Consider the following 24,358-nt stretch of genomic DNA (forward strand, 5'->3'; position numbering starts at 1 on the left):
TTCGTTTACCACTAGCATTTCAAACTAAATTTATTTTAACATTTGTTCCCCCTATTATTTATTTTTATTCCATATGTTCTATTCTTCTGCTGATATAGTAGCTAAAAGGAGCATCAGACACAAGGTTTTCACATTCGCAGAGTCTCATTGTGAAAGCTATATCATTGTTCAATCATCATCAAGAAACATGGCTACTGGAACACAGCTCTACATTTTCAGGCAGTTCCCTCCAGCCTCTCCACTACATCTTGAACAACAAGGTGATATCTACTTAATACATAAGAATAACCTCCAGGATAACCTCTCAACTCTGTTTGGAATCTCTCAGCCATTGACACTTAAGTCTCATTTCACTCTTTCCCCTTTGGTCGAGAAGGTTCTCTCAATCCCCTGATGTTAATTCTCAGCTCATTCTAGGGTTTTTCTCAGTCCCTTGAAGCTGAGTCTCAGCTCATTCCAGGATCTCCGTCCCACGTTGCCAGGAAGGTCCACACCCCTGGGAGTCATGTCCCATGCAGAGGGGGGAGGGTGGTGAGACTGCTCATTGTGTTGGCTGGAGAGAGAGGCCACATCTGAGCAACAAAAGAGGCTCTCCTGGGGGTGACTCTTAGGCCTAAATTTTAAGTAGACTTGACCTATCCTTTGTGGGGTTAAGTCTCATATGAACAAACCCCAAGACTGGGGGCTCAGCCTATAGCTTTGGTTCTCCACACTGCTTGTGAGAATATCAAGAATTCAACTTGGGGAAGTTGAATTTCTCCCCACTCTCACCATTCCCCGAAGGGGGCTTGCAAATACTTTTCCAGTCACTGATCAAATCACTCTGGGATTCATCGGGGCATCACTCTGGACAAACCAACAAAATCTCATGTGCTACCTGAGATTCCAAGTACTTATGACATTCAGTCAAACTATCTACATGAGTTATATTAGGAAATGCTCTAGTCAAAATATAAATTTTATAACAAACATTTTTTGCTTTAGTCTCACACATAAGGTGACATTTTAAAGTATTAATTATCATCTATTTTCAGCACCCTGCAATAATGACATTCCTTTGTTCTTCCTCAGGCAAAAATATTTCTTAAATTTGTACATTGTACATTTCACTATTATTATACACTCTAGGCATTCCTAGATTATACCATCTCAATCTTTACCATCTATCTTTCTTTCTGATTTCATTTATGTCCCCAGTCCTCCTCCCTCTATCATTCTCACATGCAGGTTCATTCAGTGTTTTAACATAATTACATTACTGTTAGGTAGTATTATGCTGTCCATATCTGAGATTTTATATTCAGTCCTGTTGCACAATCTGTATCCCTTCAGCTCCAATCACCCAATATCTCACCCTATTTCTATCTCCTGATGGTTTCTGTTACCAAGGAAATATTCTAAGTTTATTCACTAACGTCAGTTCATGTCAGTGAGACCATACAGTATTTGTCCTTTTGTTTCTGGCTAATCACACTCAGCATAATGTCCTTAAGGTCCATTCATGTTGTTACATACTTCATAACTTTATTCTGTCTTACAGGTGCATAATATTCCATCTTATGTAAATGTCACAGTTTGTTTAGTCAACTGTCTGTTGATGGACATTTTGGCTGTTTCCATCACTTGGTAATTGTTAATAATGCTGCTATAAACATGTAAATGTCCATTTGTGTCCTTGGCCTCGCGACCTTTGAGTAGAGACAGCAAATACATGGGTCCTGTTTTTTAAACCATTCTGCCAGGCTATGTCTTTTGATTGGAGAGTTTAATCCATTAACATTCAGTGTTATTACTGTATGGGTAGTACTTTCTTCTACTATTTTGCCTTCTGGATTTTATATGTCTATCTAATTTTCCTTCCTTTTACCTTTACTCATAGTCTTCCTTTCTACACTCTTCTCCACACCTCTCTCTTCTGTCTTCGTATCTGTCTCTAGTGTTCCCTTTAGTATTTCTTGCAGAGCTGGTCTCTTGGTCACAAATTCTCTCAGTGATTTTTTGTCTGAAAATGTTTTAATTTCTCCCTCATTTTTGAAGGACAGTTTTGCTGGATATAGAATTCTTGGTTGGCAGTTTTTCTCTTTTAATAATTTAAATATATTATCCCACTGTCTTCTCGCCTCCATGGTTTCTGCTGAGAGATCTGCGCATAGTCTTATTGGGCTTCCCTTGTATGTGATGGATTGCTTTTCTCTTGCTGCTTTCAAGATCCTCTCTTTCTCTTTGACCTTGGACATTCTGATTATTAAATGTCTTGGAGTATGTCTATTTGGATCTGTTCTCTTTGGGGTACGCTGCACTTCTTGGATCTGTAATTTTAAGTCTTTCATAAGAGTTGCGAAATTTTTAGTGATAATTTCCTCCATTAGTTTTTCTCCTTCTTTTCCCTTCTCTTCTCCTTCTGGGACACCCACAACACGTATATTCATGCGCTTCATATTGTCTTTCAATTCCCTGAGTCCCTGCTCATATTTTTCCATTTTTTTTCCTATAGTTTCTGTTTCTTGTTGGATTTCAGATGTTCTGTCCTCCGGTTCATTAATCCTATGTTCTGCCTCTCGAAATCTACCATTGTAGTTTTCCATTGTTTTTTTCATCTCTTCTACTGTGTCTTTCATTCCCATAAGTTCTGTGATTTGTTTTTTCAGACTTTCAGTTTCTTCTTTTTGTTCCTTCCTTGCCTTTTTTATATCCTCCCTCAATTCATTGATTTGGTTTTTGATGAGGTTTTCCATGTCTGTTCATATATTCTGAATTAGTTGTTTCAGCTCCTGTATGTCATTTGAATTGTTGGTTTGTTCCTTTGACTGGGCGATATCTTCAATTTCTTTAGTGTGATTTGCTATTTTTTGCTGGCGTCTAGACATTTAATTACCTTAATTAGTTTATTCTGGAGATTGTTTTCACTTCTTTTATCTAGGGTTTTCTTGATGGATGAATTTGTTGTCTGTCTGTTCTTTGACATTCTGTTCAGCTTTATCTGAACCTTTAGCTTAAGTTTTGTTTAACAGAGGAGAATTTTTCAGTTCTTGTTTTCTTGTTTCTTGCCCTGCTCGTGTGGTACCTTTCCCCCACACTCACTTAGGAGGGTCTGCTTAGATATTATAGACCCCAGCCAGATTTTCCCAGACCAAACTGGCCTCCTATCAGGAGGAAAGAGTCACCTGCGTCTGTTTTCCCTGAGCATGAGACCCAGCAGGTTGAAAGACTTTTCTGTGAAGTCTCTGGACTCTGTTTTTCTTACTTCTGCCCAGTATGTGGCGCTTGTCTGACTGCAGGTCCCACCAGCATAAGATGATGCGGTACCTTTAACTTTGGCTGAGGGTTTGTTGGAGACAGAGGAGAGGTTGTAGGCTGGTTTTAATGGCTTCAAATTACCAAGCCCTGGTGTCTGAATTCCTTGATGGAGGGATTCCACCTGGGTGGGCCTTCACCCCTCCCCTGGGGAAGGCACAGGCTCCAGATAAGCCCCTAAAAGAGCTCACTTCTGCCTATGCCTGGGGCAGTTGCAGCCTGAAAAGTCCTGCCGCTGTATCCAGAGGCAGTCAAGCCTTTATAGATACACAGCCACAAAAACCTGTTTCCTTCTTCTTTTTCCCCCTTTTTCTGTCAGTCCTGCCCCCTTGGTGCCGGGGCAAAAATGAGCAACCTCTGCTTTGATCGGGTTCACCTAAGCTGGGGGCCTATTTTTAGTAGTCAGAATTTGTTAATTAGTTCCACAATTGGCATTTGATTGTTCCCAGTCACTGCTGCTGGTAAAGTCCTTTCCTTTCCCCTCTGGGAAGCGGCCTGTGGGGGAGGGGCACTGGCCGCCGCAGCTTTGGGAACTCACGGTTTTGGGGGGTGCTCGCAGCCGGCCCGGCTGGTCCAGACTGGGGTACGCTGTGTGTCTGGTCACTGTCGTGGCCCCAGGAGCTGTTCTGTACTGTTTCTGGTTATTTAGCAGTTGTTCTGGAGGACGAACTAAAACGCACACGTTGTTAAGCCGCCATCTTGACCCGGAACTCTGTCTGCTTTCTTAGTGGTTATCACCACTGGGTTACACTGAAGATGTTTGCAATCTGTTGGGTTGTTTCCTTCATAAAAGGTTATTTTTCTCTTTAATGGCCTCCAGGTCCATGAAACCAATCCCATGTTCACTGTCCACCCTTGAAACTGGGTAGTCCACCATACATCACCCCAAAAGGGGCAAAGAGGGGCTCAACTAACCCCCCTCTTCTAGTTCTGGACACACTCACTTGCTGTTGATTCATGAAGTCTCTGCAGTCTATTACTTGGCAAGCATCAAACTGAACAGTTTGAAACACTAAACCTTAGGTTACAGTCAGCACCAATTTGATGGGGTTTGTTACATCCCAAATTTAGAACATCATAGCCAGTATAATTATTCTCATTTTTAAATTGGGCTTCAGATCCCTTATCTGTTTTCCGAGTAATCTTTAAAGGGTCCAAAGCTGGGGTTATGTCTCAGAAATTGGACAATGTTGTTGGCTACTTATTGTCCGACTCAGATACTGGTCCTTTCCCTCGGGTTTAGCAAGTCCAGCCTTTTTGTGCCATCTGGCTTGCTGTTTCAGTTGTCAACAGAACTTGATAAGGTCCTTGCCAGGCTGGATGGAGTTTGTTCTTTTTCCATGTTTGATGTGGACCCAACTGCTAGGTTAATGGTGATGGATAGCATATTCAAGAAGTGGGGTCAGGGCCAGCAAACCATGGTGCCTGAGGAAAAACAGAAGACAAAGTCAGTATATAATCCTTAAGTAAAAGGTCGTTTGAATCTAAGATAGAGCTTTAGTTTTTCTGGGAAGAAGCAAGCCAAAGAGCGTATCATAGGGGAGATCCCTAACTCTTTTCTAGGAGCAATTCTAATTCTCAGTAGAGTTGTGGGTACACACTTAGTCCAAGGTACCTTGGTTTTTAAGTCCAGTTTGGAAAGATGCTTCTTTAGGGTATGAGTCATCCTTTTTCATCCTCCATGAGGATGGCAGCTGTCAGGGTGTCTGGAAACCCCATGCAATACTGAAGCTTTACATGGCATCCTGCAGCACACAGGAAGTAAAGTGACTACAATTGTCAGAATTGATATTTTCTACCAACCCATAATGGGGAATAATTTGTTCAAGGATAATCTTGAAAGTTCCTGATGCTGTAGCCAAGGCTAAAGGACACACCTCCACCCTTCCTGTTAAATGGTCTACAAGAACCAGAATGTATTTTAGTCATCCTACTGGAGGCATCTTGGTGTAATGAACTTGACTGCTCTGAAATGGTCTGAGGTCTGGTTCCCTTCCTCCTTGCACCTGTTTCCTTAGAACTTTTTTATTGACCTTTTGGCAAATGATGCATCATTCACATATTTATGCTATGGTGTAGAGGCCCACACACCCAAAATGTTTAAGAACTAGTATTCTGGCCTGTATTCCCCAGTGATTTCCCTGATGTAAGACTGCTAATATTTACCTCCTTACTTGCTTATTCAACATCTGTCTGCCATCCGGGAGGACCCATTTCCATGGACTATCTGAGTTTGCTTCCAGTTCCAGTTCCTTTTATTTCTCAGAGAATATGGGGACCTCAGATTCTCTGGGAAAGGAGGGTAGTAAAACCATTAACTTAGATGGGGGCAAAGGGAAGCTTCCTTCGCCTTTTTATCTGCCAACCTGTTGTCCTTTGCCTCAAAGGTATGGCCTTTCTGATGTCCATTTATGTGCACCATCAGTTATTTCCCTTGGTGAGAGTAGATTAGTTAGTACTTGTTTTACCAGTTCCCCATGGACCAATTCCTTCTCCTTGCTGTTAATTAATCCCCTTTCTTCCCAAAATTTTCCAAAGGTGTGGACCACCCCAAAAGCATACTTAGAGTCAGTGTAGACTGTACCATCTTTTCCCTCTAATAATTTGAGGGCAGTTAACACGTACAATTCACAAATTTGAGCTGACCCATCATTGGGCAGCTTCTCTTACTGCACAAGTTAGCCCATCTACAACCGCATAACCATTGTGCCTCTTTCCCTCCAGGACCCTAGAGGATTCACCTATGAACAGTTTTTCCCCTGAGTGTAAGGGAGCTACCCTAGATCAGGTCAAACTCTGGTTTGATACTCACTTAAGTCCAAACAGTCATGTTTAAGGGCTTCCGCTTGGTCAGGCCCTTTCTACAGAAAGGAGGCTGGGTTTAAGCTACTGTTTGTGGTTAAGACCAAGTCATCATTTTCCATTAAGATTGTGCTATACTTTAGGATTCAGGAATCAGTCACCTATCTCCCTTGTCCTTTAGGGTAAAATATTCCTGACTTAATGAGGAGTGTGGACCACTAATGCCCTTCCAAGTCAGTTTCCTACTTTCTTCTACTAGGAGGGCAGTTGCCACAACAACCTGAACATACCTGGCTCATTCCCTGGAGACAGGGTCCAAAATTTTGAAAGGAGGGTTACGGGTCTCCTTTGGCCTCTCTCCAGGTTTGGGTTAGTACCCCTAAGGTTGTTCCATTATCCAGTGTAACAAATAGATGGAAAGGCTTTTCGAGGCAGGGGAGAGCCAGAACAGGAGCCTGTACCAGTGCCCATTTGAGTCCTAAGGTTCCTACTCTCCCTGCCTCCATTCTAATTCGCCACGTGCTTCCTCTAGCAGTTTTTGATATCGTCCTTTAGTTTGAGAGGCTTAAGAATCTATCCACAACCCTAATAATCCTAAGAACTTGCTTTGTTCCCTCTTTTTTGGGGAAAGAAGCAATCCAGTTATGACCTGAATTCTTTCTGGGTGTATGTTTTTTTGTCCTTCACTTATGTGATGGCCTAAGTATCTAACTTCCTTTTCCACAAACCGTAATTTACTTTTTTTTCCATGGGCAGGCACGGGGAATCGAACCTGGGTTTCTGGTGTAATTTGCTTTTTGATACCCTTAGCCCTTGGTCTTCTAGGAAGTTCAACAGGTCCTTTGTAGCCTAGGCAACTGCCAGTCTTTTTTGTCTGATATTAATAGAGCATCTATATACTGTAAAAGAATAATTCCAGATGGGATTGAAAATTTTTCTAGCACTTTCTCCAATTCCTGTCCAAAGAGATTAGGAAACTCTGTTAAGCCCTGAAGTAGGACTGTCTACCTATAATGCTGTCTCTTTCCAGTGAAGGGATTTTCCTATTCAAAGGCCAACAAGTCTCTACTCTCTGGATCAAGAGGGCAGGCCCAAAGGCATCCTTCAGGTCTACTACACTGAAGCATTTATGATGGTAGGGAATCCTATCCTGCTGAGGAGAGTATAAGGGTTAGGGACCATGGGTATCTAACTTGAACAGTTTGTTTGATGGCCCTCAGGTCCTGTACCATCCTCCAACTGCCATCTACTTTTTGGATGGGTAGAATGGGAGTATTGTTAGGAGGCATGCAGATTTCTAAGAGCCCATCTCAAAGGAGACCTTCAATGATGGGCTGCAGTCCCTGTCTTCCCTTCAATGGGATGGCATACTGTTTTTTGACGAGCCACCTCCTCTTCCGTTTTCATTTTAGTGTTTATAGGGGGTACTGTACCCCCACCTCCATTTCTCTCCTTTACCCACACTTTTTCTTGGATGTCTTTTTCATCATCTTTTTTAAGCAAGGCTAAGACAACTTCTATTTGGCTATGCCTTACCTCCAGGTCCAGTCCCCAAAACTTGGTCCCTTCCCAACAAGTTACCCTGATATAGGGTATACCCCTGGGATATACAACAGGAGGCTTATAATTTGGTTATCTTCCCAGCAGATGTTAGTAGGCTTGAGAATGGGGACTTTTTTTTTTTTTTAACCCCCGAAACTAAGGGAGCTACCGGAAAATCTGATTCCCTTTGGAATGTGGTTCACAGAAGATTAAGCTGTCCTAGTGTTTACCAAAAATGTAATTTCTTCCTGATATAGGCCCACTTTCAGATTTACTTAAGATTCCTGGTGGGAGCCTCTGACCCTCCTACCCCTCAAAATTCATCAGGGGTATTATCCGATCTTCTTTCTTTAAAGTTGGGCACTCTCTTTTGAAATGACCAGGTTTCCCACAGTGCTAACACCCTGTGAAGTCCTGTATCCTTTTTGCTCCTTTATCCCATCTGGTGCATACTATTTCTCTATCTTGCCTCTGCCTGTCTCCTCCCTGCTTTGTCTCTAATCTCTTCTTGACCACATTGTTCACCGTGCTTATCATGACTAAGCTTTCTGCTTCTGCCTTTCCTCTTCCCTTCTCATAAACACTTTCTGAGACTATCTCAGTAACTCTTCCAGTGGTTTATCCATCCACCCATCCATTTTCTGGATCTTTCTCTCAATGTCAGGTCAAGGCCTCTTTACAGAACAGACCTTTAGCATTCCTTGAACCACAGGACTACCAAGATCCATTCCTGAATATTTCCTCACCTGGTCCCTCAACCTTTGCAGGAAAGCAGAGGGAGTCTCATCTTTTCCTTGAATCACCTCACAGGCCCTATTTAGGTTCTGAGACTTGGGTACAGCCAATTTTATTGCTTATATAATGAGGTCTCTAAGATCCTTCATTTGTGCTTTGCCTTCCTCATCATTATTATCCCAGTTGGCATCTACCTTAGGGTATTTTTGCTCTTCTGCCATTACCCCTTGTCTGGGTCGGTGCTGCCTCCCATTCTTTCCTAGCTACCCACCTCACCATTCCCCCATAAGGAAGATATTAAAAATGGACATAAATTTGGGCCAGGTATATAAACTGGGACCTAAAATTTGATCCAGTTGTTCGACTAGCCCCATTGAATCATCCATTAATGATTTTATCTCCTCCTTGAAATTCTTTACTTCTGTACTTGTCATTGGGCCGTTTATGTAACTAATTTCTCCTGGTCCAATAGGTACTTCCCTCAGAGAGTATAGGGATTCAGCAGGTATATTTTCTCTCTCTTTTTCCTTCAGGGACCCCAGAAATGAAAAATTCTGTATGTCTTTCTTACATTGTTTCAGCTCCTTCCTCAGTTGTTGGTGGGTTGTAACAGGTGGAGCCGTTGGCCGTGATTGGCCCTTTACAGGTAGGGAGGACTGGTTAGTTCCGTTGGGCCTTCAGGGTCCAACAGTCCCCACCCTGGTGGAGGAAAACATAGGGTGGGTGAATTCTCAGTGAAGGATCCCAGGCTTTAGTTTCTTAAGATTTGGCCTCTAGGTCTGGGTCATGGGATAAAGAATGGTCCCCCTTCCCTTCAGCCAACACATAGCATAGCCAGATTCCTCTTTGGAGAAGGGCTTCTTTTCATTAGCACGAGGTTGGCACAAAGCCAGTCCTTATCTGCCCTGTATTTTGGCCAGAATACATTGCGGGGGTGGGGGGGGGATGCTTTCTTTGGTCCAAATCTGACACCATTTTCTTTTTGTCTTTTCCCTTAGTCCTATCACTATCAGTCCAGTGTTTTAGCATTCTCCCTAATGAACTATCCAGGGAAATGTTCCTGGGGGACTTCATAGGTACCCCTGTCCCTTTTTCCCTGGCCAGCTGACTGCCTCTGTTATTCATTCTGAGTCTTGCCTGGCTTTCTTTCCCTCAGCACCATTTTGCCTCATCTATCTCTGGCCCTTTTCCTCGCAGGAGAAGGCAATCACAGATTGGGATCCCGCACTCACTTCATGCAGTATGTTGTGCGTCTCATATACTCACACTCAACCTCAGGCTCATCATAATTTTCCCAACCACCAAGGCAATACTTTATAGTCTTTTTTCTTACCTTGATCCATGCACAGAATTGCCTGGTCACCGTGAGACTGATTTTCCCTTCCCCTTTTGTTCACAATTGGCGGATCTAAGCATCCAGTCTCGGGTCCTTTTGCCTGTCAGAAGTTGGCCCCCAACGGCAGATGACAGCTCAATCAGTGGGACACACCTCCCATTCATCCTCACCCTGGGGATCCGCCTCCAAAGCCTTGGATCCCAGACAGCCCCCCAAAGTTCAGAAAGGGAGCCGTACCTGAAAGAGAATAAACACTCACCTGATTGTGGATAAGAAAAGAATTTATTAATGATCTTTCAAGAATGGGCACACAACCGAAATGTGGTGGCTGCCGTTCCAGGAGGCAGCAACATTTATTCCCCATACTTAACATGCAGATCCTCCCCTGTTTCCCCATTGGCTGGGTGCTCCAGAGGTTGCAGCCTATCTGAGAGATCTAACTCAAATTTTTTCCCTATATAAGGAAATGGTACCAATCCCAAGCTCACATCACAGGCTCCCTCCTCCTCCCGGACCACAGAACCAGTCGGAGCTGGTTTTTGCAGCCTTTTGTTTAATAAGTTTTGCATTCCCCCGTTCTGTGCCATTTTGTGTGAGAACTAAAATTAATTTTATTCTTACAGTGAGTTTCCTGTTATTTCTGATAATACTCTATAGTTTTATGTATTTTTGAATTTATGAAATGACTTTCTTGTGAAGTCTGCACCATCTTTTAAAAGCAAAACTAAAACAACTACAAGAAATCACTTTATTCCATATACTCCTAGCAGCTACCACCCAATTTCTCTCTTCTATAGCAGAATACCTCAAAAGGATGTTCTCCAAATACTTTCTTCCCCCTATCTTGGACCCCACGATAATCATGGACAAGAATTGACAGTGGCCTCAAATGTTTGACTACGTATTGCTCAGTCTCAGCAGTATTTTATTTGGCTTCTAAAATACCTTATTCTCCTGGTTTAGCTTTACCTTTGTGATTATTCCTTCTCAGTATTCCAGGCTGATACCTCTTCATCTCCCTGACCACTAAAGTGTCCCAGAACTCAGTGCTTATTTTTATCTTTTGTACACTTCTTCTGTTTTTGAGCTCATCCAGTCACTATCTTTAGTATCAGTATGCTCACATTCAGCATTTTATCTTTATCCCAGATTTCTCTCTTGAATTCCAGGTTCATATATCCAGTTGCTTAGAAGTCTAAAATAACACCAAGCCTGTTTCTTCTCTAGACTTTTCCATCAGAATAGCATCTTCATTCTTAGTTTCTCAAAAACCTTGTTATATTTGATTCCTTTCTCTCATGCATACCCTCATCCAGTCTTCTACCTCATGGCTTCCCCTTACTTGGCATATCCTTACCTCCCTTCTTAGCTTTTCATTTTCATCCTTACACTTAAACCACTTTCTGACATTTTGTAATTGATTGTCTTCCACCTTTTAGAATGTAAGCTTCGTGATAACAGAAATTTTAATTTTATTCTGTTATTGACTCTTCATCCCGTACCTTTATTCTGTTATCAGATTAGATAAAATACCAGATTTTATTCTTACCAGATAGGTACTCAATAAATTTGTATTGGATAATAAAGGGGAACCTCAGCTTGTATTACAATATTACTAAGTCCTTCAGCTGTTTAATCAGTTATGGATTAATTATCTAATGTCTTTCCACTGTTGTGTTACTGTAACTCATGATCAATGTAATTTCAGTGATTTCTTTTCTTTTAAATGGATAGTTTATTTTGGGCAGTACCTTCCAGCTTTTATCCAAATAGGTGTTAGTAAATGAATCATCCTTTGAGTTTAGCAATATTTGCTTGGATTTTCATACAACATGCTAAAGCGAAATTAAGTAGATCCTTTGGAGATTGGAAAATGTTATTAAATATTCTAGAATTTTCTAAGGCTTGACTGACTACTTTTAGTTGTTGCTAAGCTTATTGATAAGCTAATGAAGAGGACATCATCCTTTCTCCCCCATGAGGAATCATTTCAGGGCTATACCCTTAACTAAGAACAAAAATATTGTTAGATAATTGTAGGTTTTATCCTACCAGAACTAATATTTTTGCCACCCTTCTGATTGATGATTCCCAACTGATTCAACTTTTGATGATACAAGGAAGTAATTTTTAGAAATGTCATATACAAACAGTTATCTGGTAAATATGTAAATGAGATAAACAATTCTTAATGCTTGTGCTTGGAATATTTAAGATTTAATAATATAAGGAGTTCAGAGAAGATGGTACTCTGTTATCACATGGGCAGAATTTTCTTGTCATGTAGTTTCTGTAAAGTACGTTAAGACAAAACCTCGAAAGGTTGAGAATAATCAGATTTGTTTCTAATTGTCCATCACCGAATCTAGTGAAAAGCTTTGTGGTCACAAAATGTCAGGATCCTACCCCTATGCCTATTCCCATTTCCCTGCCCCTTAAAATTAGTTCTACATCATGTTCTGGGATTGGCAATTATTATTTTTATCACATATATAGCCAAAAATTAACTTCATGCAGTATTTTATAAACGTCACACATTGTTTGTTTGCTTTCCCTATTGTGTCTAGTGAGTCCTTTGGATTGAAGTTCTGTTCATATTGTTTCAAAGGTTAGGAAGTTTTTTACAAATATTTATAAGCTGAAAGAAGTTTGTGTTATTTTAAAGGGGTAAGTAAATAACCAGCTCATTACACAAAGTAAATGTTTATATGCTTAACAAATTAAAAACACAATCATGATCATTTTATGTTTTAATTTATATGTAACAGTGTGCATCTGTTAATGTTCTCATTAATTTTAAAAACTTACCTATTGCTTAAAAGTTAAGGACAAGTCAGAATAACTGTCTTAAGTTTGAATATCAGTTCACTGTGTATTAAACAATGTACTTTTCTCATGATCAATACATTAAAACAATCCTTTAGGAAGCGATGATGAATACAGTGATGATGATGACATGAGTTGGAAAGTGAGACGTGCAGCTGCTAAGTGCTTGGATGCTGTAGTAAGCACAAGACATGAAATGCTTCCAGAATTCTACAAAACTGTCTCTCCTGCGCTGATATCCAGATTTAAAGAGCGTGAAGAGAATGTAAAGGCAGATGTTTTCCATGCATACCTTTCCCTTTTGAAGCAAACTCGTCCTGTGCAAAGTTGGCTTTGTGACCCTGATGCAATGGAACAAGGAGAAACACCTTTAACAATGCTTCAGAGTCAGGTTTGTTTAAAAGAATGGTTGTAGTAAATGTGATTCTTTAAAAAAAAATTTTTTTATGGAAATGTGAGTTCCAGAATCTTTAGAGGGACAAAAAGTTAAAGGCTGCCTGTATACTTCTGCCATTAGCAGCATAAGCTGTTAAGGGAATTTGAGCTATCTAGGATATGTTTGTATAGTAGTTACTGTGTGTTCATATTATGTTACTTATAAGCAGTTGTCTATTCTAGTTGAAGTTTTTTTTATTTCACTTGATAAACTATAAATTAAACTTTTTAAGAATCAGAGAAGTAAAAATCTTTATGTTTGACATTAATGGCGAAGTGTTAGAGCATGGAGTCAGTCTACTTGTGTTCATAGCTGTCTTTACTCCTAATTTAGGTGTATGATCTTGGACAAGGTATTTAATCATTTCTCTAAAACTTATTTTCCTCATTTGTTATAGGTGTTAGCTTAATAATGCCTCCCTCCCAGGGTAGTGAAAGATAAGATGATCAGTGTAAAATGTTTAGTGTAGCGCCTGATGCATGGTAAATGCTTGATGTGTGTGTGTGTGTGTATGTCAGCTCTTATTATTAATAAAATAAGCATTTTCATTTTAGGATTTTTGTTCAATATTTAGTATGTGAGAAGCATTTTCCTTTCTTATTTGTAATCCCCACAACAATCCTATAGGTTATATACTGAGTCCATTTTATAGATTGAGAAACAGGTGTTGAGAGGGACTAAAATAAACCAGGGGAGGGTGTAAATATACATCTTTTGAGAAATGCAATTAAATTTTCAAGAAGTTCAAATAAATTTTGTGGCAAACTTATTCATAAAGATGAACATGGATGATTAATTGTATAGAAGGATATAGTTTTTCTTGGGATAAAATGTTTGGAAAGACATAAGCAATTAAATCAATGTATATAAGTCAGGTACCACTTAGAATCATGGAATTCTGGTGATGGAATAGAAATTGGGTATTTTGATTTGTCTTTAGTTCTTAGATTGTTGTTCAGTTCTGGCATGTATCTGGAGGTGTTTTAGTCTTTGTTTAATCTCTACCGTTTTGTTGTTGAGGGGTTTAGAAGCTTGCCCTATATTCTGCCATTCATAAGATTTATCATTAGAGACCCTCTTTTGGTTTTACTGTCTTACAGAACATTAATAAGTTTAGAGCAGATGTTATTGATACTTTAGCTCTTTGTAGCTGCATTTGAAGTGAGGGGAATTTCATTGTACTACCAAGCTGAAAGAAAAAAGTAGAACCCATTTGATATTGCTTTTCCATAATTTATCCTTTTTCCTTTAATGCATATTTGGTCCATTTCCATTCAGAATACCGTTTATCAATTATGTTTGTAACATTTTGGTTGGAAATTATTTTATTGGTCAGATTTATATTTAGTCTCATGCATTTCCTAATTAAAATTAATCAAGGAAGATCATTTTGTTGGTCTGTGGAAAGTTGTGTTTAACTTTAATTTTTTATTTATCAGAATCAAGCAAATACAGTTGCAAAGAAACATGTAATATATGCTGCAAACTTTTTTCTTATGTATGAAACAATCTCATTAGCAGTAAGTAGTAATAGCAGTAGATAGCTGAATTACAACGTTAACCAAAATGATATATTCTTCTCTTTCTCCCATCCCCCATAATTCATGTTAAATAAACTGAGAAAATACCAGCGGCTGAACCAGCTAATGAGTATGTGATAATTGCAGGTTCCCAACATTGTTAAAGCGTTGCACAAACAGATGAAAGAAAAAAGTGTGAAGACCCGGCAGTGTTGTTTTAACATGTTAACTGAACTGGTAAATGTATTACCTGGGGCCCTAACGCAACACATTCCTGTACTTGTACCAGGTATGGAAGTAGTAGTATGTATGTCCCTTTTAGGATCTATTATGGACTCTAAAAAGACTTAGATAAGCTTGAAATAATTGCTGCCTTAAAAATTCATGACAACTTAATTTGCACATAGAGTTAACTTTTTTTATCTAGCCATCTTAGCATCTGAAGTTAGGAATTTGCAAGTAGAAAGTTTAAAGTCTTACTAAAATCTCTGGCTCTAATATTATGTTCTGTGGAATTTTTGCTTTATAGATAATATAATGAACTAGAAACTTCAGCAGTATTTTAGGGCTTGATTTCTCTTTTTATTTTCTTTATTTTAATGTATGCACAGAAATAATTAGTATTTTTTTCTTGGCTTTTTAGGAATCATTTTCTCACTGAATGATAAATCAAGCTCATCGAATTTGAAGATTGATGCTTTGTCATGTTTATATGTAATTCTCTGTAACCATTCTCCTCAAGTCTTCCATCCTCATGTTCAGGCTTTGGTCCCTCCGGTGGTGGCTTGTGTTGGAGACCCATTTTACAAGATTACATCTGAAGCACTTCTTGTTACACAACAGCTTGTCAAAGTAATTCGTCCTTTAGATCAGCCTTCCTCATTTGATGCAACTCCTTATATCAAAGATTTGTTTACCTGTACCATTAAGAGGTTAAAAGCAGCTGACATTGATCAGGAAGTCAAGGAAAGGGCTATTTCCTGTATGGGACAGATTATTTGCAACCTTGGAGACAATTTGGGTTCTGACTTGCCTAATACTCTTCAGATTTTCTTGGAGAGACTAAAGAATGAAATTACCCGGTTAACTACAGTGAAAGCATTGACACTGATTGCTGGGTCACCTTTGAAGATAGATTTGAGACCTGTCTTGGGAGAAGGGGTTCCTATCCTTGCTTCCTTTCTCAGGAAAAACCAGAGAGCTTTGAAACTGGGTACCCTATCTGCCCTAGATATTCTAATTAAAAATTATAGTGACAGCTTGACAGCAGCCATGATTGATGCAGTCCTAGATGAGCTCCCACCTCTTATCAGTGAAAGTGATATGCATGTTTCACAGATGGCTATCAGTTTTCTTACTACACTGGCAAAAGTGTATCCCTCCTCCCTTTCAAAGATAAGTGGATCCATTCTCAATGAACTTATTGGACTTGTGAGATCACCCTTGCTGCAGGGAGGTGCTCTTAGTGCCATGCTAGACTTTTTCCAAGCTCTGGTTGTCACTGGAACAAATAACCTAGGATACATGGATTTGTTGCGCATGCTGACAGGTCCTGTTTACTCTCAGAGTACAGCTCTTACTCACAAGCAGTCTTACTATTCCATTGCCAAATGTGTAGCTGCCCTTACTCGAGCATGCCCTAAAGAGGGACCAGCTGTCGTAGGTCAGTTTATTCAAGATGTCAAGAACTCAAGATCTACAGATTCCATTCGTCTCTTAGCTCTGCTTTCCCTTGGAGAGGTTGGGCATCATATTGACTTAAGTGGGCAGCTAGAACTAAAATCTGTAATATTAGAAGCCTTCTCATCTCCTAGTGAAGAAGTTAAATCAGCTGCATCCTATGCATTAGGCAGCATTAGTGTGGGCAACCTTCCTGAATATCTGCCGTTTGTCTTACAAGAAATAACCAGTCAACCCAAGAGGCAGTATCTTCTGCTTCATTCATTGAAGGAAATTATTAGCTCTGCATCAGTTGTGGGCCTTAAACCGTATGTTGAAAACATCTGGGCCTTATTACTAAAGCACTGTGAGTGTGCGGAAGAAGGAACCAGGAATGTTGTTGCCGAATGTCTAGGCAAACTCACTCTAATTGATCCAGAAACTCTCCTTCCACGGCTTAAGGGGTACTTGATATCAGGTGGGTAGTCAGGTTTTCTAATTAAAAAGAAAAAAAATCCTTTAACTGACAGCTTATTGCATTGAAAGATGACTAATGAGGAAATTAAAGCATCTGTATTTTGTTACATGTAAAACTATATATGAACAGGTAGCGCTTCATGATATGGGGCCATATTCATGTGACATTTTGTTGTTAAAATGAAGAGAGTGTAATTAGATGATGGTTAAATAAATTTGGTCTAGTTCTGAGTAGTCACTACATTTTAATATTACTCTTTGTCTTAAAAATATGGATAAGACAAATACCTCTCGGTATTTCTGAAAGAGGTTAAAAAATTAACCTCTTGGTTAATTCTGAAAGCTTGCTCGTACTAACTGTAGTGAAAAGTTCTTAGTTCAGGTGAGGAAGGTACTTAGTTCAAATGAAGGATCCTAGAAGATTTTTACACTAAACTGAAGTAATAATAGCCATTGCTTTTTAGAAATTGCTTTCTTTCTTAATAAAAACTTTGACAAACTTATAAGCTATTTGTGAATTAACTCAGTTCTCTTATGAGGGTTAGGTACTCCACTGTTGCTCCCCTAATGCCTTCCTTTCTCAGAAGAAATTGTTTCTTTTGAAATCTAATGGGGAATCGTATTTTATAAAATTAATAAACTTTGCTCCTTGGTATCCTGTAAGCAATAAGAAGCACCCTTCCTGGCCAAAGGGAATTTTAAGGAGTTGAAAGCTCTGGTGTTATTTTGAAAATTATGTAGATGTCTCTGAATTTCTGTGCACTACATACCAAAAGAGTTGCAATTTATTTTTTATTAGGCTCATCGTATGCTCGAAGTTCAGTGGTTACAGCTGTGAAGTTTACTATTTCTGATCATCCACAGCCTATTGATCCTCTATTAAAGAATTGCATAGGTAAGTGAAAACAAAGATAAATGTACTTATTGACTAATTTTTTCAAAGATGAGTTAATGTCACGAAACTCTTAATAACTAACAAATAGCTGTACAATTAAAATGCTTATAAAGGTCCAGTTTCATAAAAAAATTATTTGGCAATTAAATTTATATATATTCTGAAATTCCTTAATTTGAAATTGTTACCAGATGATTTTTACAAATAACCAAGTTAGTTAATAACCAGAATGCCTTAATTGGGATGTTCTATCTTATTTTGGGAACTATATTGTAGAATGTTACAGTGATAGACAAACTGGCTTTGAAGGACCCTTCTAATACTTCACTTAATTTGACTCTATTCCACATTGTCTTGTGCCAGTTTGTCTGCCTACTTTGAGGTCAGTCCGTTTTGTGACAACCCTAATTTTTAGAAGTTTTTTTTTCTTTTACAGAAGTAAATCCTTTCCTTCTAAATTCCACCTTATTTTTGTAATGCAGAATAAATTTGCATTCTCTTGCATAATAACCTTTCAAAGATTTGGAGATTGGAGTCTTATTCTATCTTCATCCTCAGCCAGTCTTTTCTGGCCTAAATATTCCCAGATTCCACATCTGTTCCTCACTTGACATTGTTTCCAAAGCCCCTTCCCTTCGTTGTTTTCCTTCTGAATCCTTAATGAACCCCAAATTTTCAGTGTCTCTCTCTGTGTGTGAAATGTCCCTAGAACAGACCTATCTCTGCAATAGGTTCTGTCTGTTTTGGGGAAGACTAAGATGTGGTCTTAGCAGCGTTGAAATTTTTTTAGTCTTGAAAGTGTAAGCTGTTGTCAAACCAGATCTTCCACAGGTACTTTATATTAGATTTTTATAAATTTAAATGCAGATCTTTATATGTGTACCCTACTGCATTTCATTTTGTTGGTTTTGTCCCATTTTTTTTTCAGTGAATTCACCATCTTTTAAAATTTGCATCATCTACTCTAACTGCCTTTAGTTTTGAATGACCTTAGATAACTTGAGTGGATAAATAGGGTAAAGGTGCTTGATCTATTTAACCATTCTGAAGTTTCTTCCTAGGTGTAAATGAATCTCACTTGGGCTCCTAGAGCTCTGATTTTGTATTGTTACTTGTAAGCCTTCAACTCCCAAGTGGGGCTCTGTGGAAACTTATATATATATATAAACTTATATATATATATATATAAAGTGGAAAGAAAGAACCTGAGAATAAAAAAAGATAAAGTTGGGAAGAGCTAATTCCTAGAATAGCTAAGAGAACATACCCAAAAAAGACATGGGGTGTCTATTTCTGTAAAGACAATAAAAAACTTTTCAGATTTCTTAGGATTTTACAAGTTCCCTCTATTTTATTGTTTCCATCACTGGTTTTCTTGGAGTTGGTAGTAGTTCAAAACTCTTAAGACTCATTTTGGTGCTTTCTTGAAGGAAAATGGGGATGCCATCAGGGAGGATGGAAGGTTATAGAAAAGAAGCTGTGCAGTTTCATGCCATACTGCAGTGGGCCAGAAAGGGATAGACAGTTCAGAATAAAGGGTCACAGGTTTAAATGGGTTGCTGTTGCTGGTGCCTGAAACAAATCCAAAGAAAGTATATATATCAGAAGATTCTTGCCTTTGTTCCCTTTGATGTACTTGTTCATATTTTTGGTATTGTATAGGATGGTATTAGGACAAAGAAGAAGAGGCCTCTGCCACATCCCTAGACAACTTCTTTTCAGGCTGACAGCAATCCACCAATGTGCATTGTTGGTATGGTTATTCTAAGTTGATTTGGTCTAGTTCACGATTTGTGGCTATTTGAACATCTAGGCAGCTGTCTAAAAATGTAAATGCCTGATCTAAAGTGGCGACCACTGATCCTAGTGTATACCACCATTTTGTCCATGTTAATACCAACGTTTTAGATGAATTACTGAAAACAGACACAGACTCTATTCTAATTATTTTAATCTACCAGTTTCTATAATTCTATGCACACAAAGAGGTGGGCAGGATAATTAGTCTGGTACATTTAAATATATTTGAAACTTACTTTGTTATAATTGGTCCTGGAATTTTCTGGGGTATCAACTTGAGTGTACCAGTGTACAGTGTCTGGAGCTTCTCCTTCCTCCCTTTTTACAAAATTCTGGGATCAAGCATCCTGGGATCTCCTTTTTTTTCCTATGAATTACAAAAGATTGCTAATGGTAGTATTGAGAACGTACAGTGATAAATAATTGCTATATATGGATACCAGATGTTTACCAGACACTGGTCAACACTATACCTGCCATTTATTCCTTTCAGTAGTTCTGAAAGATGTATAATCTTCATTTTATAGACTGGAAAGTTGAGGCTCTTGCCCACAGTCCTATAGTTAAAAAGTAGAATAGTTTAAATCATCTGGTAACTCCAGAAGTCTTTGTCCTATTATCTACCTCCGCTGCACCCACCTCTGTCAACTTCAAGAATAACAGATTAAAATCTGTTTTTAAAGTACCTAAATGCTTCCTCTTTAGCTAAGTCCTGTGTTAGTTTCCGTTTCCCCCTTTTATATTCTTGTCCTCTTACTCATTCATATATTTCTTACTAAATATAGAAATAAAAAGGTCACTTGGTAGAGCATCATCTTTGCTATCTGAGTCAGTATTCCGTCTATGAAGGAGATGAAGGAGTGGGAGTGGGTCTGTCCTGATCATCTTATTTTGAACTTAATTTTAAAACCTTTTTTTTGGTTGTTTTTAATGAAAGTACTTATTTTGAACTCTTGAAGAAAGCATTCAGGTTATTAGTCTTGTTATTGGCTGGCTCTGTCACTTCTCTGTGCATTCAACTTCTTAATAGGGTATCTATAAATTAAAATGGGGAGATTTTTAGGCTCTCACCGCATACCACCATTATGGGTCATGAGAATGGGTTACCAATTGAAAATCTATTCAGCTTCAGAAATAATTTCCCTGCTGCCAGGAGAAACTATAAGAGTTTACTTAGTATTTTATGAGGTTCTTCCATGATCTTCACTAAAGAAATAACAATACCAACAATAATCAACTATCAATTTAGAAAAAAAAATTATAATGCATATTATATTTTAAACTTACCATAACTATATGTTGTTTCTCTTATAATGTTTTCAGGTGATTTCCTAAAAACATTGGAAGACCCAGATTTGAATGTAAGAAGAGTAGCCTTGGTTACATTCAATTCAGCAGCACATAACAAGCCATCATTAATAAGGGATCTTTTAGATACTGTTCTTCCACATCTTTACAATGAAACAAAAGTTAGAAAGGAGCTTATAAGAGAGGTAAGTTAGTTAGATAACATTGTTTTTGTCTAGGCTTGTCTTTTTACTTTTAAATATAGCCAGGCATTCTTTTTTGTTTTAACAGGTAGAAATGGGCCCATTTAAGCATACAGTTGATGATGGCCTGGATATTAGAAAGGCAGCTTTTGAATGTATGTACACACTTCTAGACAGTTGTCTTGATAGACTAGATATCTTTGAATTTCTAAATCATGTTGAAGATGGTTTGAAGGACCATTATGATATTAAGGTAAGATGTTTGTGCCTTTTTATAAAATGTTTTAGAAAGAAATTTTGCTGTGCTATAGCAAAAGGTTTCTCCCCTTATAATTTACTAACATGTATAAGTGAGAAAAATTGAGTTGCCTATCATGATTTTAGTGAATATATTATAAACTATAATATATAAAAGTAATAATAAGTCAATGTAACGTTAGTTGACATACAGGAAGAAAAATCCAGAACCCTTTTCGTTAGGGGAGCAAGTCAAATCTAAGTGAATAGAAAAGTCAAAGTAATTTTGTGTGCCAGCTTGCTTAGTAAATAGTCCCTAGATCTTTTCCCTCAAGGGAAGAATCCAGATAGATTTTGCTGTTCAAAGTTTTAATCTGTGACTTTTTTGACCTGTCTTTATTGGACTGTAGTAGCTTCCTATGGAGGTTTTTCTTCGTTTCCATCACTGTTTTGGTAATTCTCTTGGGCTGTCTGTGGGGCTAGTCTGATAACTTAGGTATATTATTTTCCTGAATGTGAGTGACTTTTCTTTTCCAATGCAATATACTGGATTTAATGTCAGGAGTTTTATTAAAGGCCAACATGGAAGACCTGTTTTCAGATAAAACAAAGCAATCTGTGTAGGACTAACTAGAGAGAAATCATACCGCTCAACTTCCTTATAACTTCTGCCTTTGTTTTCCTCTTTATCTCTGTAAAAGAGTGATTTGACAAATAAAAAATGTATCCCAGTATCTTTTTCATTTGTTCTTCCGTTTAGAGCCTTTGGCTGAGCAGGGCAAAAGTGGTAGTTGAACAGTAGTAGTAATTCAACCATACTACTGAACTCTAACTCTTATATAAATTTCCACATGTGATAGTGACCCAGTCCTCCTAGAATTTAATGGAGTAACAAGACATTCCTGTTTAATATATGAGTTTGTAATTCAAGAGAAAAGTGATTGCAAGTTATTGGGTTTTATATGAATTAATTTAAATAACCGGTCTTTTGGGAAATATGCTAAGATAGTGAAAAGCGTACTATAAAGGTTTTCTTCTAGTTCAGTGATTTTCTTCAACCCTGGTATAGTGCACATGAGAATTACCCAAAGGGCTTTTTAAAAAATACTGGTTCTATGGCTCTATTCTGATGGATTAAATAAAAATCTTTGGGGATGGGACTGAAGAATGAATATGTTGCTAAATCCCTAGGTAATTCTAATCTGCAGCCAAGAGTGAGAGCCACTTTTCTAATTCTGTATTCTAGGTACCAGGTTATAGGTAAGGTATTTCTAGTAACTAATTTGAGATAAATCAATATGATTGGGATTGGCAGATTACATTAAAATGAAGTTTTCGTGTATATGCTAGTCATTTTCCCTTTAAAGAATTTGCTGGAATTTGGAATTTTGTAGAGAATAATGTAAAGTCTAAATATTGTCTGTTTATCTTATTTTATTTCTAATAGATGCTAACATTTTTAATGTTGGTAAGACTCTCTACCCTTTGTCCAAGTGCAGTATTGCAGCGATTGGACCGACTTGTTGAGCCATTACGTGCCACATGTACAACTAAGGTAATGAATTGATAGCCATTGCCTTAAGCCACACTTGGTGTATTAAGGATTCCTAGTCAATTCTAGACCATAATTTTCCAAATTTATTCGGGTAGGTATTTGTTTTAAAAGTTAGCCTGTTAAGTGTAGATGCTTTATAAAACTTAGAACTGTTAAATGCTATCCTGAAATGTTTTAATTGATTGCTATAACAATGTGTTATATATTTTTGAAGTACTGATACAGGTTATAAAGTATGATACGACCAGAGAAGAGGAAGTGTTTAATACTGCTTCTGGGGAGCGAGGAGGCAGATTCGAAAAGTCAAAATATTTTTTTAGACCAAGTCTGTGAACAGCACTTTTAGTATAAGAATAAATACCCAAATATAATAAGATGGAGATGTTGTATATGGTGTTTTGAAAAACAGTGAATAAATAGGGTAGCTAAAGGGAGTAGTTTCTTAATAGATGCCAGATTAGGGCTTTCTAGGCAAATAAGGCTCTGGCCCCACTTTCTGTTTTCAACTATGATTGCTCTGTGTTTTATAATGGGAATTTGTGAAACTTACCCTTAAAAGTGAAAGAGAAAACTGCTGCTAAAAAACAAGTCTGAAAACAGCTATGTTTAGACTGTAATGTGCTTTTAGGACTTGTGAGAGAGTAGCCTTTCTTTGTTTACCATTCAGGCATTTCTAGGTGCTTAAATTTTGTTTGTGTAAGACCTGTCTTTTCTAGCATATAATCTAAATTTATTTAACGTTACAGGTTAAGGCAAACTCAGTAAAGCAGGAGTTTGAAAAGCAAGATGAACTAAAGAGATCTGCTATGAGAGCAGTAGCAGCACTGCTAACCATTCCCGAAGCAGAGAAGAGTCCACTGATGAGTGAATTCCAGTCACAAATCAGTTCTAACCCTGAGCTGGCAGCCATCTTTGAAAGTATCCAAAAAGATTCGTCATCCACTAACTTGGAGTCAATGGACACTAGTTAGATGTTTGTTCAACATGGGGACCATTACTTTGACCATACAATGCACTGAATTGACAGGTTAATCACATGGAAAGAGAAGTGTCTAAAGGCTTCAAAATGTTCCACTTATTTTTTTTCCTTTATGGAGACAGTTTGGCTTTCTTCCATTGTTGCTTATATAGCATTTATTTCAGAAATTGTATTTCCATCATCCATAGATTGTAAGACCACTAATGTTTTAGTGGTTAGGGCAACATTTAAAATGAAACTAAAAGTTAGGACTTATGGAATATGGAGATAGGGTCCAGTGTCTATTTACCCTGTAATGTTTAGGATTAAAATGTTAAAATTTTGTGACCATGAATTTCTTTCTTTTATAAATTTTCTCTTATTTAAAAATCAAAAATTCCACAAGACAAAAACCATGTTTCTTTTTCTTGTATAACTTTTTGTTTGGTCAACATAAATTGATTTTTAGCTGGCAGACAAGAACACCCGTGTAAGATTTGTTCTGTTTTAGAGGGTTTTTAAGTATGGGGATTGACAATTAATAATATCCTTGTTGCACACACTAATTTTGCATGAGCAAGTTTACAAATATATATTGTCTGTAAAGCAGCATGTGCAGATTATTCATAATACAAAAGTTAAAATAAGTATTATTGTATTAGTGCAATTTTCAGATATTTATTTTTGCACAGAAAACATATCTGGAGAGAAAGAGGAGTAAATTTTTGACACTTTGGTTATCTTAATGCCAGTGTGAATTTGCACATGTTTTCAGCAAATCAAGTCACAATAACAA

At 38.0% G+C, this 24,358-nt stretch overlaps 1 protein-coding gene across 1 annotated transcript in view; it reads left to right on the forward strand.

Moving 5' to 3' along the window:
* Positions 1-23,917, forward strand: part of CAND1 (cullin associated and neddylation dissociated 1) — a 70,498-nt gene extending 46,581 nt beyond the window's left edge. The window contains exons 8-15 of the mRNA XM_077111344.1: positions 12,634-12,926; positions 14,639-14,780; positions 15,135-16,628; positions 17,427-17,522; positions 20,646-20,815; positions 20,901-21,065; positions 22,497-22,604; positions 23,351-23,917. Coding sequence (XP_076967459.1) covers positions 12,634-12,926; positions 14,639-14,780; positions 15,135-16,628; positions 17,427-17,522; positions 20,646-20,815; positions 20,901-21,065; positions 22,497-22,604; positions 23,351-23,575 — 2,693 coding nt within the window. The 3' untranslated portion in view covers positions 23,576-23,917. The remainder of the gene's footprint in view (positions 1-12,633; positions 12,927-14,638; positions 14,781-15,134; positions 16,629-17,426; positions 17,523-20,645; positions 20,816-20,900; positions 21,066-22,496; positions 22,605-23,350) is intronic.
* Positions 23,918-24,358: the final 441 nt, after the last annotated feature.

Source organism: Tamandua tetradactyla, chromosome 7 (assembly GCF_023851605.1).
Source record: "Tamandua tetradactyla isolate mTamTet1 chromosome 7, mTamTet1.pri, whole genome shotgun sequence".
In the NCBI taxonomy this organism is placed as follows: Eukaryota; Metazoa; Chordata; class Mammalia; order Pilosa; family Myrmecophagidae; genus Tamandua; species Tamandua tetradactyla.